Genomic DNA, 15,252 nt, shown 5'->3' with positions numbered 1-15,252 from the left:
TGTCTGTCCATCAGCCCTATGCAGTGGAGTAGTGGTGCTTCAACAAGCACAGCACTAACACAAATTACTGATTGGCTGAGAGAAATTGATACAAAGATTGTGGGGGCTGTCTTGTTAAACTTCAGTGCAGCTTTTGACATTATCGATAAGTCTGCTGCTGGAAAAACGTATATTTGTTATGGCTTTACACCCCCTGCTATATTGTGGATAAGGAGATACCCGTCTAACAGAAGAGGGTGTTCTTTAATGGAGCCTCTCCAACGTAATCCAGTAGAATCAGGAATCCCCCAGGGCAGCTGTCTAGTCCAAATACTTCTTTTGATCTTTACTAACGACATGCCACTGGCTTTGAGTAAAGGGTTCGTGTCTATGTATCCAGATGACTCAACACAAAACACGTCAGCTACCACAGCCACTGAAACACTTAAAGGGCTGCAGTTAGTTTCAGGGTGGGTGGCAAGGAATAAGTTAGTCCTAAATATTTCAAAAACTAAAAGCAAACTAAATCTTGTAATTAATCATGTGGAAATTGAGCAAGTTGAGGTGAATAAACTGCTTGGAGTAACCCTGGATTGTAAACAATCATGGTCAAAACATATTGATACAACAGTAGCTAAGCTGTTGAGAAGTCCTCTGTTCAGTAGTGTGGTCAGGTGCCACAAAGAGGGACTTAAGAAAATTGCAATTGGCTCAGAACAGGGCAGCACGGCCCTTGGATGAACACAGAGCTAATATTAATAATATGCATGTCAATCACTCCTGGCTTAAAGTAGAGGAGAAATTGACTTCATCCCTTACTTGTATTTATGAGAGGTATTGACATGATGAATGCACCGAGCTGTCTGTCTAAACTACTAGCACACAGCTCTGATACCCATGCATACCCCACAAGACATGCCACAAGAGGTCTCTTCACAGTCCAGAACAGACTATGGTAGCACATAGAGCCATGACTACATGGAACTCTATTCCACAGTACTACATAGAGCCATGACCACATGGAACTCTATTCCACAGTAGTACATAGAGACATGACTACATGGAACTCTATTCCACAGTACTACATAGAGCCATGACTACATGGAACTCTATTCCACAGTACTACATAGAGCCATGACTACATGGAACTCTATTCCACAGTACTACATAGAGCCATGACTACATGGAACTCTATTCCACATCAGGTAACTGATGCAGCAGTAGAATCAGATTTAAAAAGCTGGTAAAAATACACCTTATGGAACAGCGGGGACTGTGAAGACACACACACAGGCACAGACACACGACAACATGCGCACGACACACACACACATGGATTTTGTACTGTATGTGGTAGTAGTGGAGTAGGGGCCTGAGGGCACACAATGTGTTGTGAATGTATTGTAATGTTTTTAAAATTGTATAAACTTAATTTTGCTGGACCCAAGGAAGAATAGCTTCTGCCTTGGCAGGAACGAAGAGGGAACCATAATAAACACCAGGAAGAGTAGCTTCTGCCTCGACAGGAACTAATAGGGATCCATAATAAACCCCAGGAAGAGTAGCTTCTGCCTCGACAGGAACTAATGGGGATCCATAATAAACCCCAGGAAGAGTAGCTTCTGCCTTGGCAGGAACTAATGGGGATCCATAATAAACCCCAGGAAGAGTAGCTGCTGCCTTGGCAGGAACTAATGGGGATCCATAATAAACCCCAGGAAGAGTAGCTGCTGCCTTGGCAGGAACTAATGGGGATCCATAATAAACCCCAGGAAGAGTAGCTGCTGCCTTGGCAGGAACTAATGGGGATCCATAATAAACCCCAGGAAGAGTAGCTGCTGCCTTGGCAGGAACTAATGGGGATCCATAATAAACCCCAGGAAGAGTAGCTGCTGCCTTGGCAGGAACGAAGAGGGAACCATAATAAACACCAGGAAGAGTAGCTTCTGCCTCGACAGGAACTAATGGGGATCCATAATAAAACACAGGAATAGTAGCTCTGCCTTGGCAGGAACTAATGGGGATCCATAATAAACCACAGGAATAGTAGCTCTGCCTTGGCAGGAACTAATGGGGATCCATAATTAATACAAATCTGTTAAATATGTGTATGCGACAAACATTTAATTTGACTTCGATATTGGGATGACTGAGTTGATGTGTGCTATAACCAGCCTTTCAAAGCTCTTCATGACTACAGATGTGAGTACCACAGGGTGGTAGTCATTCTGGCAGGAAGCCTTACAGTTCTTGGGAACAGAAATGATGACTAGTTTGAGATGGGTGGGAGTTACAGACTGAATGATTGTGAATATGCCTGCCAGCTGTTTTTTGCTGGAATAACATCCGGCCACACGGCCTTATGAGTGTTGACCTGATTAAAAACCTCACGTCAGCCTCAGAGCGAGATCACCCAGTCTCCCTGTCATAGCCTCAGAGCGAGATCACCCAGTCTCCCTGTCGTAGCCCCAGAGCGAGATCACCCAGTCTCCCTGTCGTAGCCTCAGAGCGAGATCACCCAGTCTCCCCGTCATAGCCTCAGAGCGAGATCACCCAGTCTCCCCGTCATAGCCTCAGAGCGAGATCACCCAGTCTCCCCGTCGTAGCCTCAGAGCGAGATCACCCAGTCTCCCCGTCGTAGCCCCAGAGCGAGATCACCCAGTCTCCCCGTCGTAGCCCCAGAGCGAGATCACCCAGTCTCCCCGTCGTAGCCCCAGAGCGAGATCACCCAGTCTCCCTGTCCGTAGCCCCAGAGCGAGATCACCCAGTCTCCCTGTCCGTAGCCCCAGAGCGAGATCACCCAGTCTCCCTGTCGTAGCTTCAGAGCGAGATCACCCAGTCTCCCTGTCGTAGCCTCAGAGCGAGATCACCCAGTCTCCCCGTCGTAGCCTCAGAGCGAGATCACCCAGTCTCCCTGTCGTAGCCTCAGTTGTCTGCGATAGCTTTGTCTTTTAGTTTAGCACCAGCCTCTGTGTTAACTTAGGGCTGTTGATTAAGGAAGCAGCAACACTTCACTGTGGGGACAAGGTCGCCGATGCATTTCCTAATGAAACTGGTCACCGAGGTGGTTTGCTCGTCTATGCTATCGGCAGAGTCCAGGGAACATATTCCAGTCAGCGCTAGCAAAGCAGCCTTGTAGCATAGCTTCCAATTAGGATGACCATTTCTCAACAGAGTACTGTTGAGTAGCAAGATAAAGTATGAGAACCCTTTGGAATTACCTGGATTTCTACATAAATTGGTCATCAAATTTGATCTGACCTTCATCTAAGTCACAAGAATAGACAAACATAGCGTGCTTAAACAAATAATAGAAATTGTATTTTTCTTGTCTATATTGAATACATAATTTATAACATTCACAGCGTAGTTTGGAAAAATGTATGTGAACCCACTAGGCTAATGACTTTACCAAAAGGTAATTGGAGTCAGCTAACCTAAGTTGAATCAATGAGACAAGATTGGCGATGTTGGTTAGAGCTGCCCTGCCCTATTAAAAAAATAATGTGAGATTCCTATTCACAAGAAACATTGCCTGATGTGAACCACACCTCAAAACAGATCACAGAAGACCTAAGATTAAGACATGTTGACTTGCATAATGCTGGAAAGTGTTACAAAAGTATATCTAAAAGCCTTGATGTTCAGTCATAAGACAAATTGTCTATAAATGGAGAAAGTTCAGCATTGTTGCTACTCTCCCTAGGAGTGGCCGTCCTGCAAAGATGACTGCAAGAGCACAGCGCAGAATGTTCTATGAGGTTAAGAAGAATCCTAGAGTGTCAGAGACTTACAGAAATCTATGGGACATGCAAACATCTCTGACTAGTCTACAATACGTAAAACACTAAACAAGAAGAGTGTTCATCGGAGGACACCACGGAAGAAGCCACTGCTGTCCAAAAACACATTGCTTCACGTCTGAAGTTCGCAAAAGTGCACCTGGATGTTCCACATCGCTACTGGCAAAATATTCTGTGGACAGACGAAACTATAGTTGAGTTGTTTGGAAACAACACTATGTGTGGAGAAAAAAAGGCACAGCAGAGCAACATCAAAACCTAATCCCAACAGTAAAGTATGGAGGAGGGAGCATCATGGTTTGGGGCTGCTTTGCTACCTCAGGGCCAGGACAGCTTGCTATCATCGACGGAAAAATGAATTCATAAGATTATCAAGACATTTTGCAGGAGAATGTAAGGCTATCTGTCCGCCAACTGAAGCACAACAGAAGTTGGGTGATGCAACAGGACAACAACCCAAAACACAGAAATAAGTAAAGTAAATCAACAACAGAATGGCTTCAACAGAAGAAAATACCCCTTCTGGAGTGGCCCAGTCAGTCCTGACCTCAACCCCACTGAGATGCAGTGTCCTGACCTCAACCCCATTGAGATGCAGTGTCCTGACCTCAACCCCACTGAGATGCAGTGTCCTGACCTCAACCCCACTGAGATGCAGTGTCCTGACCTCAACCCCACTGAGATGCAGTGTCCTGACCTCAACCCCACTGAGATGCAGTGTCCTGACCTCAACCCCATTGAGATGCAGTGTCCTGACCTCAACCCCATTGAAATGCAGTGTCCTGACCTCAACCCCATTGAGATGCAGTGTCCTGACCTCAACCCCATTGAGATGCTGTGTCCTGACCTCAACCCCATTGAGATGCAGTGTCCTGACCTCAACCCCATTGAGATGCAGTGTCCTGACCTCAACCCCATTGAGATGCAGTGTCCTGACCTCAACCCCATTGAGATGCAGTGTCCTGACCTCAACCCCATTGAGATGCAGTGTCCTGACCTCAACCCGATTGAGATGCAGTGTCCTGACCTCAACCCCATTGAGATGCAGTGTCCTGACCTCAACCCCATTGAGATGCAGTGTCCTGACCTCAACCCCATTGAGATGCAGTGTCCTGACCTCAACCCCATTGAGATGCAGTGTCATGACCTCAACCCCATTGAGATGCAGTGTCCTGACCTCAACCCCATTGAGATGCAGTGTCCTGACCTCAACCCCATTGAGATGCAGTGTCCTGACCTCAACCCCATTGAGATGCAGTGTCCTGACCTCAACCCCATTGAGATGCAGTGTCCTGACCTCAACCCCATTGAGATGCAGTGTCCTGACCTCAACCCCATTGAGATGCAGTGTCCTGACCTCAACCCCATTGAGATGCAGTGTCCTGACCTCAACCCCATTGAGATGCAGTGTCCTGACCTCAACCCCATTGAGATGCAGTGTCCTGACCTCAACCCCATTGAGATGCTATTACTTGACCTCAAGAGAGCAGTTCACAGCAGACTTCCCAATAAATGTCTGAACTGAAACAGTTTTGTAAAGAGGAATGGTCCAAAATCCCTCCTGACTGTTGTGCAGGTCTGATCTACAACTACAGAAAACGTTTGGTTGAGGTTATTGCTGCCAAAAAAAGGGTCAATTTATTGAATCCAAGGGTTCATATAGTTCTTCCACACTGCACTATGTTTAAATGATGTATTCAATATAGACAAGACAAATAAAATAATCTGTGTTTTATTAGTTTAAGCACACTGTCTATTGTTGTGACTTAGATGAAGATCAGATCAAAGTTTATGACCAATTTATGCAGAAATCCAGGTATTTCCAAAGGGGTCACCTTTTCTTGCTACTGTATGCTTGTGGGTGGAGCAACAGTGGTCTAGGACTTCATTGCCCCGAGTGACGAAGGAGACGTGTTGATGGAAGTTGGGAAACAATGAAACCTCCAGGTCCATCCTGAGTTAATCAGGAAGTGTATAGGAGATGTTGCACCCACTGTGACTATTAAAACCTATCCTAACCAGAAACCGTGGATAGATGGCAGCATTCACGCAAAACTGAAAGCACGAACCACTACATTGAACCATGGGAACATGGCAGAATAGAAACAGTGTAGTTATTCCCTCCATAAGGCAATCAAACAGGCAAAACCTCAGTGTGGAGAATGTGGAGTAGCAATTCAACAGCTCAGACACGAGACCTATGTGGCAGGGTCTACAGACAATCACAGATTACAAAGGGAGAACCAGCTACATTGCGGCCACCTGGACAATTGAAACACCTTCGCCTGCTTTGAGGATAACACACTGCCACCGAAGTGACCCGCTACCAAGGACTGTGGGCTCTCCTTCTCCGTGGCCAACGAGAGTAACACATTTAACCTCTAGAAGCTAGGGGGCACTATTTTTACATTTGAAAAAATAATGTTCCCAAAGTAAAATGCCTATTTCTCAGGACCAGATGCTAGAATATACATATAATTGACAGAATAGGATAGAAAACTCTAAAGTTTCCAAAACTGTCAAAATATTGTATGTGAGTATAACAGAACTGATATTGCAGGCGAAACCCTGAGAAAAATCAAACCAGGAAGTGGCTTCTATTTTGAAAACTCCTTGTTCCATAGCCTGCCATTGCTCCATTTAAAGGGATATCAACCAGATTCTTTTTCCTATCGCTTCCTCGAGGTGTCAACAGTCTTCAGACATAGTTTCAGGCTTTTATTTTGAAGAATGAGCGTGAACGACCACATTGCGTAAGTGGATAGGTGGGGGCTCTCAGAGTGAGTTGTGCACAAAAGAGAAAGGCGGCCATCGTTACTCCCGGTCCTAGTGAAAAGCCAACTGTCCCGGTTGATATATTATTGAATAGATATTTGAAAAACATCCTGAGATTGATTATAAAAAACGTCTGACATGTTTCTGTGGACATTATGGATATAATTTGGAATTTTTCTCTGCGTTGTCATGACCGCTCTTTCCGGTGGATTCCTGGGCATAACGCACCAAACTAACGGAGGTATTTGGATATAACAAATATCTTTAGGAACAAAAGGAACATTTGTTGTCTAACTGGGAGTCTCGTGAGTGAAAACATCCGAAGATCAAAGGTAAACGATTAATTTGATTGCTTTGCTGATTTTCGTGACCAAGTTACCTGATGCTAAGTGTACTTATTGTTTTGTCGAGCAAGCGATACATTTACACAAACGCTTGTTTTGCTTTCGTTGTAAAGCATATTTTCAAAAAATCTGAGACGACAGGTGGATTAACAAAAGGCTAAGCTGTGTTTTGCAATATTGCACTTGTGATTTCATGAATATGAATATTTTCTAGTAATATTATATGACTGTGGCGCTATGCTATTCAGCGTTGCTGATGACAATTATACTGGGTCCAGGATGGGTATTTCAGAGGTTAAGCTTGTTAACCCTCGCAAGGCTGCCGGCCCAGGCGGCATCCCTTTCCGCGTCGTCAGAGCTTGCGCAGAACAGCTGGCTGGAGTGTTTAAGGACATACTCAATCTCTCCCTATCCTAGTCTGCTGTCACCACATGCTTCAAGACGTCCGTCATTTTTCCTGTACCCAAGAAAGGAAAGGTAACTTTACTAAAATAGCTATCGACCCATAGCACTCCTGTCATCATGAAGTGCTTTGAGAGGCTAATCAAGGATCATATCACATCTACTTTACCTGACACCCTAGACCCACTTCAATTTGCTTACCGCCCCAATAGATCCAAACAATGCAATTGCACACTGCCCTATCCATTCTGGACAAGAGGAATACCTGTGTAAGAATGCTGTTCATTGACTACAGCTCAGCCTTCAACACCATAGTATGCTCCAAGCTCATCATTAAGCTTGGGGCCCTGGGTCTGAACCCCACCTTGTGCAACTGGGTCCAAGACTTTCTGATGGGCCACCCCCAGGTGGTGAAGGTAGAAAACACCACTTTGCTGATCCTCAACACAGGGGCCCCCACAAAGGTGCGTGCTCAGCCCACTCCTGTACACCCATGACTGCAACAGTAGTAGGCCTGACTACCCACAATGACGAGACAGCCTACAGGGAGTAGGTGAGGGCTCTGGGAGTGTGGTGCCAGGAAAATAACCTCTCATTCAATGTCGACAAAACAAAGGAGCACCCCACTATCCACATCGACGGGACCGCAGTGGAGCAGGTGGAAAGCTTCAAGTTCCTCAGCGTACACATCACCGACGATCTGAAATGGTCCATGCACACAGACAGTGTGGTGAAGGCGGCGCAACCTCAGGAGGCTGGAGACATTTGGCTTGGCACCTAAAACCCGCATGCACCTAAAACTAGGGATGCACCGATATGGAATTTTTGCACGATACCGATATCTGATAATTTCCTTGCCAAAAACCTGATAGCGATATTTACATATTTTGCAGCTTTTTAAGCATTCTAGAACAGTTAAATAGTTTTTACACACTGACAAAAATGTTATTTTGTTGGCATTTACGTAGGTCCCCATTACCAGTAAAACATCAAAACCTTTTTCTTTCACATACTTGCTGTGCTGTTTCGTTGTTTGTTTATTTGTTCAGTCTCATAAATGTCAAGAAGTGAAGTTTCAGCTGTCTATCCGTGGTCTCTCTTCCTCTGCACCGTCACTGTGTTGTTTCCATCTTGTCCAGCTGTGTTTAACGTCACGTATCCCTGTTTCTTGTCAGCATTGAAGTAGCGGTACTTGTACCTGACATCTAGCATGGTGGTGACACAGTAGAGGTTCTTGTACCTAGCATGGTGGTGACACAGTAGAGGTCCTTGTACCTAGCATCTAGCATGGTGGCGACACAGTAGAGGTCCTTGTACCTGGCATCTAGCATGGTGGTGACACAGTAGAGGTCCTTGTACCTAGCATGGTGGTGACACAGTAGAGGTCCTTGTACCTGGCATCTAGCATGGTGGTGACACAGTAGAAGTCCTTGTACCTGGCATCTAGCATGGTGGTGACACAGTAGAGGTCCTTGTACCTGGCATCGAGCATGGTGGTGACACAGTAGAGGTCCTTGTACCTAGCATCTAGCATGGTGGTGACAAAGTACAGGTCCTTGTACCTAGCATGGTGGTGACACAGTAGCGGTCCTTGTACCTGGCATCGAGCATGGTGGCGACACAGTAGAGGTCCTTGTACCTGGCATCGAGCATGGTGGTGACACAGTAGAGGTCCTTGTACCTAGCATCTAGCATGGTGGTGACAAAGTACAGGTCCTTGTACCTAGCATGGTGGTGACACAGTAGAGGTCCTTGTACCTGGCATCTAGCATGGTGGTGACACAGTAGCGGTCCTTGTACCTGGCATCGAGCATGGTGGTGACACAGTAGAGGTCCTTGTACCTGGCATCGAGCATGGTGGTGACACAGTAGAGGTCCTTGTACCTGGCATCGAGCATGGTGGTGACACAGTAGAGGTCCTTGTACCTGGCATCGAGCATGGTGGTGACACAGTAGAGGTCCTTGTATCTGGCATCGAGCATGGTGGTGACACAGTAGAGGTCCTTGTACCTGGCATCGAGCATGGTGGCGACACAGTAGAGGTCCTTGTACCTGGCATCGAGCATGGTGGCGACACAGTAGAGGTCCTTGTACCTGGCATCGAGCATGGTGGTGACACAGTAGAGGTCCTTGTACCTGGCATCGAGCATGGTGGCGACACAGTAGAGGTCCTTGTACCTGGCATCTAGCATGGTGGCGACACAGTAGCGGTCCTTGTACCTGGCATCGAGCATGGTGGCGACACAGTAGAGGTCCTTGTACCTGGCATCGAGCATGGTGGTGACACAGTAGAGGTCCTTGTATCTGGCATCGAGCATGGTGGTGACACAGTAGAGGTCCTTGTACCTGGCATCGAGCATGGTGGCGACACAGTAGAGGTCCTTGTACCTGGCTTCGAGCATGGTGGTGACACAGTAGAGGCTCAGAGAATGCCACAGCTTGTTCACAGCCTTGAGTACTTTTGCAATTTTAACCACACGGTCTGTGTGGGCAGTTTTGTTGAGCAGGCGTTTCAATGCCATGACAGAGGGGTATCACGTCTGCTGCAGACAGCTCTTTCTCCAGTCAGTTTCAACAATACTGTGTAACTCCGGTAGGGCAAAGTCTGAAAAATAGCACCTACTTGGTAGTGTGTACCGGGGCTCGAGGTGCTCGACCAGTCGGCAAAAGCCAACATCATCCACAAAAGAGAACGGTTGATTGTCAAGTACAATGAATTCCATTATCTTGGCGTTAATGGATGTTGCCATTGAGTTGTCTTGCTGAAATTTTCTTACCCTTTGAAATGACTGCTCAACTTGAACTTGGTTAGTTGTTGGAAGTGTGCACTTTGTATTATTCTGCTTTTGTTCGGCGTCATTACGTCATCTACCTACGTTACAAGCATTTCGCTACACTCGCATTAACATCTGCTAACCATGTGTATGTGACAAATAAAATTTGATTTATATAGGTATGCATGTCAGCTTTGACATCGGTGTTAAACTAGACATCAGGCTGATGCCGACGTTGGCATTTTTAGCTAACGTCGGCCGATTCCCATATGCTTACCGATATATTGTGCATCCCTAACTAAAACCCTCACAAACCTTTACAGATGACCAATCAAGAGCATCCTGTCGGACGATATCAACACCCAGTATTGCAACCACACCGCCCTCAACCGCAGGGCTCTCCAGAAGGTGGTGTGGTCTTCCCAACACATCACCATGGTCAAACTACCTGCCCTCAAGGACACCTACATCACCCAATGTCACAGGAAGGCCAAAAAGATCAAGGACAACCACCGCCCAAGCCACTGCCTGTTCACCCCACTATCATCCAGAAGGCGAGGTCAATACAGGTGCATCAAAGCTGGGACCGAGCGACTGAAAAACAGCTTCTATTTCAAGGCAATTAGACTGTTAAGTTGTTGTAACTCCCAACTCCCGGGATCGTTGTCATCATCTGACACTAATTAGCATAACGCAACAGACATAAATATTACTAGAAAATATTCCTATTCATGAAAATCACAGGTGAAATATATTAAAACACAGCTTAGCCTTTTGTTAATCACCCTGTCATCTCAGATTTTCAAAATATGCTTTACAGCCAAAGCAAGACAAGCATTTGTTTATCGATAGCCTAGCATAGCATTATGTCCAGCTAGCAGCAGGTAACTTGGTCACGAAAATCAAAATAAATTGTTTACCTTTGATGAGCTTCGGATGTTTTCACTCACGAGACTCCCAGTTAGATAGCAAATGTTCCTTTTTTCCAAAAATATTATTTTTGTAGGCGAAATAGCTTTTGTTCTTCACGTTTGGCTGAGAAATCGACCAGAAATTGCGGTCACGACAACGCCGAAAAATATTCCAAATTAGCTCCATAATATTGACAGAAACATGGCAAACTTTGTTTATAATCAATCCTCAAGGTGTTTTTCAAACATCTATTCGATAATATATCCACCGGGACAATTGGTTTTTCAGTAGGAGCAAAAGGAAAAATGGCTACCTCTGTATTTTACGCAAGAATCACTCAGAGCCATCAGGAGACCACTTGCGCAATGTAACTACGTCACAATGCTGTAGACACCTTGGGGAATACGTAGAAAAAGTAATCTGGTTGATAGCCCATTCACTGCTCAATAGGGACGCATCGGAACGCAGAGCTTTCAAAACATGAGTCACTTCCGGATTGGATTTCTCTCAGGCTTTCGCCTGCAATATCAGGTCTGTTATACTCACAGACAATATTTTTACAGTTTTGGAAACTTTAGTGTTATCTATCCTAAGGTGTCAATTATATGCATATTCTAGCATCTTATCCTGACAAAACATCCCGTTTACTTTGGGAACGTTATTTTTCCAAAAATTAAAACACTGCCCCTAGTCACAACAGGTCAAATAGCCATCACTAGACAGCTTCCACCCGGTTACGTAACCCTGCGCCTACGCTTCCGACAGCATCATTGTGCAAAATAGTACGCAGCATCATCTGGATGTGTCTGCAACAAAAGTTCAACATTCACCTTCTGCTACCATTTCTGTCAAGCCGTCTACGCACATTCGAAAATCCAAAGTACGCACCACACCGAACGTACTGCAACTGCCTCTGCAACACAATGCTGCAAAGCAAACACAGCGTTTCATTGGAAACAAATGTCATTCTGGTGTACCAAAATGCAATGACACTGTCGGTGTGATTTTTATTTTTTATTTATTTCACCTTTATTTAACCAGGTAGGCTAGTTGAGAACAAGTTCTCATTTGCAACTGCGACCTGGCCAAGATAAAGCTTAGCAGTGTGAACAGACAACACAGAGTTACACATGGAGTAAACAATTAACAAGTCAATAACACAGTACAAAAAAAGGCGAGTCTATATACATTGTGTGCAAAAGGCATGAGGAGGTAGGCGAATAATTACAATTTTGAAGATTAGCACTGGAGTGATAAATGATCAGATGGTCATGTACAGGTAGCATTAGAATCTGATGCCCTATATACCTAGACTTGAAATCACTGGCCACTTTAATAAAGGAACACTAGTCACTTTAATAATGTTTACATACTGCTTTACTCATCTCATATGTACAGTGGGGTAAAAAAGTATTTAGTCAGCCACCAATTGTGCAAGCTCTCTTATTACTTATTTTCCACCATCATTTGCAAATAAATTCATTCAAAATCCTACAATGTGATTTTCTGGATTTTTTTTTTCATTTTGTCTGTCATAGTTGAAGTGTACCTATGATGAAAATTACAGGCCTCTCATCTTTTTAAGTGGGAGAACTTGCACAATTGGTGGCTGACTAAATACTTTTTTGCCCCACTGTATATACTGTATTCTATAGTATTTTAGTCAATGCTTAACCTAATATTTATATATTCCTTAATTCCATTATTTTACTTTGAGGTTTGTGTGTATTTTTGTGATTTGTTAGATATTACTGCCCTGTTGGAGCTAGAAAGACAAGCATTTCGCTACACCTGCAATAACATCTACTAAATGTGTATGTGACCAATAAAACCACCAATTACTTTCCTTACGTTTCCAAAACTGTATCGTAAGTGATGCGTATTGACGTCTAGAGCAAGCATTTGGGCTTTTAACAGAAGTCCCCCAGGAAGAAGAGGCCTTCATCAATAGGCGTTAAAGGTAGATAGCCTCTATGAATGGGGAAGCAGCTATTGCTCTTTACTCACCCGCACTCTGAAGCGAAACATGGCGAGGCGGACACAGTGGCTGAGGCAGGCTGGGGGCAGGAACCAAGCACGGGGAGGCGGAGTTGCCTTGCTGCCAACATGATTGACGATGAGCTGGGCTGTCTGGCGTTGCCCCTGGGCCCGGCGCGCCCACTCTGGCCACCGTTCCTTCCCCAGGGTCCCGTTGAACACCACGACCAGCTCAAGCCCACCCTGGTACAGACAGGCCTGGGACAGAGCGGACAGGTATCCCAGCATGGCGTTCCACTCCCCGCCGCACACCCAGTCCGTCTGGTAGCCGCCGTACAGCCGCTGCAGGCCGGAGTCAGCATCGATGAGTATCCGGGCCGGGGGTGGAGGAGGCATAGGGCCGGGGTGATGGGGGTGGTGGTGCGGGGGCTGGCGGCCCGGTGTACGGGCTAGTTTGAGGAGGTCCACGGGGACAGCTGCCCCGGGACACCGTTTCTCAAGATACTCCTGGAAGCCCTGCACACCCATCCCGGTGTTGTTGAGCCGGTGGGTCTGGCCAGGGGAGGGGGGCTCCGGGTACGTTCGGAACGCCGTGGTGATAGCTGATGTGAGAGTCGAGACTGTAACTCGCTAGAACCTGGCAGCGAGCTAACGTATCTCTCTGTGTGACTGACTGAACGACTGTTGCTGCACCTAGCTGCTGCCACCCTCAACTCTGATACGAGTGACCAACCCTGCAAAGGCAAACTAGCCTAGTACGCTAGTTGGCCAGGCCGAGAGGTGTACTTCCTAACAGCAAGTAAGAAAGCTAGCTAACTAGTTAGTGTGCAAAGCCAATCTTCTATATTTGGTTGTGTGAGTGCAATTGTGTGTCCATCCCTAGCAGTATTTTGGTCAACTGCCAGCAAAGCCAGCTAGTGTAATTTTCCGGCTAAAGTTTAACTTCCCCTCTGACCAGCTAGCTAGCTAGGTAATAACACATGAAATGTTGATAACTGATTATGGCTAGTGGCTAACTATAGTAATGGTATGATTTACTCCAAAATTATAATCCTGATTCACACGAAGAAACGTTGCGCATTAGTTGGCGAACATGACGGTCGAGTAATTCTTAATCTGACAGTATATTGATATTAGAACAGTTAGACTATTTCAAATTAATGAGACGTGCTAGTTAGCAGGCCGATGGGATAATAACAATATGATTTAGTTAGCTAGCTAACCAGCTATCTCGCTGGCTAACGTTAACCGCTGTAGCGAGCTGGGTCCCCGGCGTGACTTGACGCGTCAACTCTCAAAGACAACTCTGGGACAGAGACGACGCGAAATGAAATGGATGTTTGGAGAAATTAACGGCAGAAATAAAAAAAATTAAAAAGTTAATTAAAAACAAACGGCCGATGGTGCCTCCCTCGCTTTCTTCCACACTCACGACTTCATGTTGAGGAAGGAGACATACTTTCAAGCGATGTCAGCCATCTTGCGACTTCCTCACGGACCAACAAAAGTGGGAGGGAAGGCGGTGAGCGGAGATGACGCCGAGGGAGCTGTAGGGAAATGTAGTTACAAAAGCTCGCATTTTTCTCTAAAGGTCCCTGGAATGCTCGGGTGAAAAGACTCTAACTACCAAGAATACATGTGACGCCCTCTGCCTTGGCATGAAACGTCGGAGGGTCCTTGCTACTGGGGATCCTTGGAACGTCCCTACCATATCTACCATATTGAAGTTGAAATGTAAAATGGTTATGGTTAGGAGAGGGATTAAATTTATGGGTTAAGATTACGTTTAGGGTCGTCCCGTCCCAAAGATACAGGATTGCACTAACCAAAACCAGAGGAGCGTTTTGTACTAAATGTTAAATTATGATCAGCGACACAATTAACTACTAAATCGATGATTGTCATGCACATTCTTGTTGCAGACTTTGCCCCCCTGCTAGAATGGACTATAGATTAATCAAACAGACAATGTTTAATATTTATATTACATCAAGTAAAGTATACATTGCATTGCATGTAAACACTAGGTGAGAGACTAATGTAACAAGTATGTAACAAGTAACCAAGCTAAGATCAGTGTAATGTAACCAAACTAAGATCAGTGCATGTAGTGTATATATCGCCCTCCTGTGGGGGCATTTGGGACAGCAGGAACACCATTTATGTTTGTATTTGAACATGAGGAAAATAGACTTTCTGTGTTTCAGATCAACCCCTCCATATCCCTCTGCCCATAGCATGTTTAGCCCCGAGGCCTAGACACTACTCTCCTTGGCTGTCCCTAGC

The 15,252-nt window shown here is 45.5% G+C and overlaps 1 protein-coding gene across 2 annotated transcripts in view; it reads right to left on the bottom strand.

The window, feature by feature from the left end:
- Window positions 1-14,460, bottom strand: part of LOC135503817 (constitutive coactivator of PPAR-gamma-like protein 2) — a 77,435-nt gene extending 62,975 nt beyond the window's left edge. For both annotated transcript variants that reach the window (XM_064921954.1, XM_064921956.1), the window contains exon 1: window positions 12,997-14,460. In XM_064921954.1, coding sequence (XP_064778026.1) covers window positions 12,997-13,494 — 498 coding nt within the window. In that variant the 5' untranslated portion in view covers window positions 13,495-14,460. The remainder of the gene's footprint in view (window positions 1-12,996) is intronic.
- Between the last annotated feature and the right edge of the window lie 792 nt (window positions 14,461-15,252).

This window comes from Oncorhynchus masou, chromosome 18, assembly GCF_036934945.1.
Source record: "Oncorhynchus masou masou isolate Uvic2021 chromosome 18, UVic_Omas_1.1, whole genome shotgun sequence".
NCBI lineage: Eukaryota > Metazoa > Chordata > Actinopteri > Salmoniformes > Salmonidae > Oncorhynchus > Oncorhynchus masou.
The sequence above is the reverse complement of the archived record's forward strand: the minus strand, read 5'-3'. Positions and strand labels throughout refer to the sequence as shown.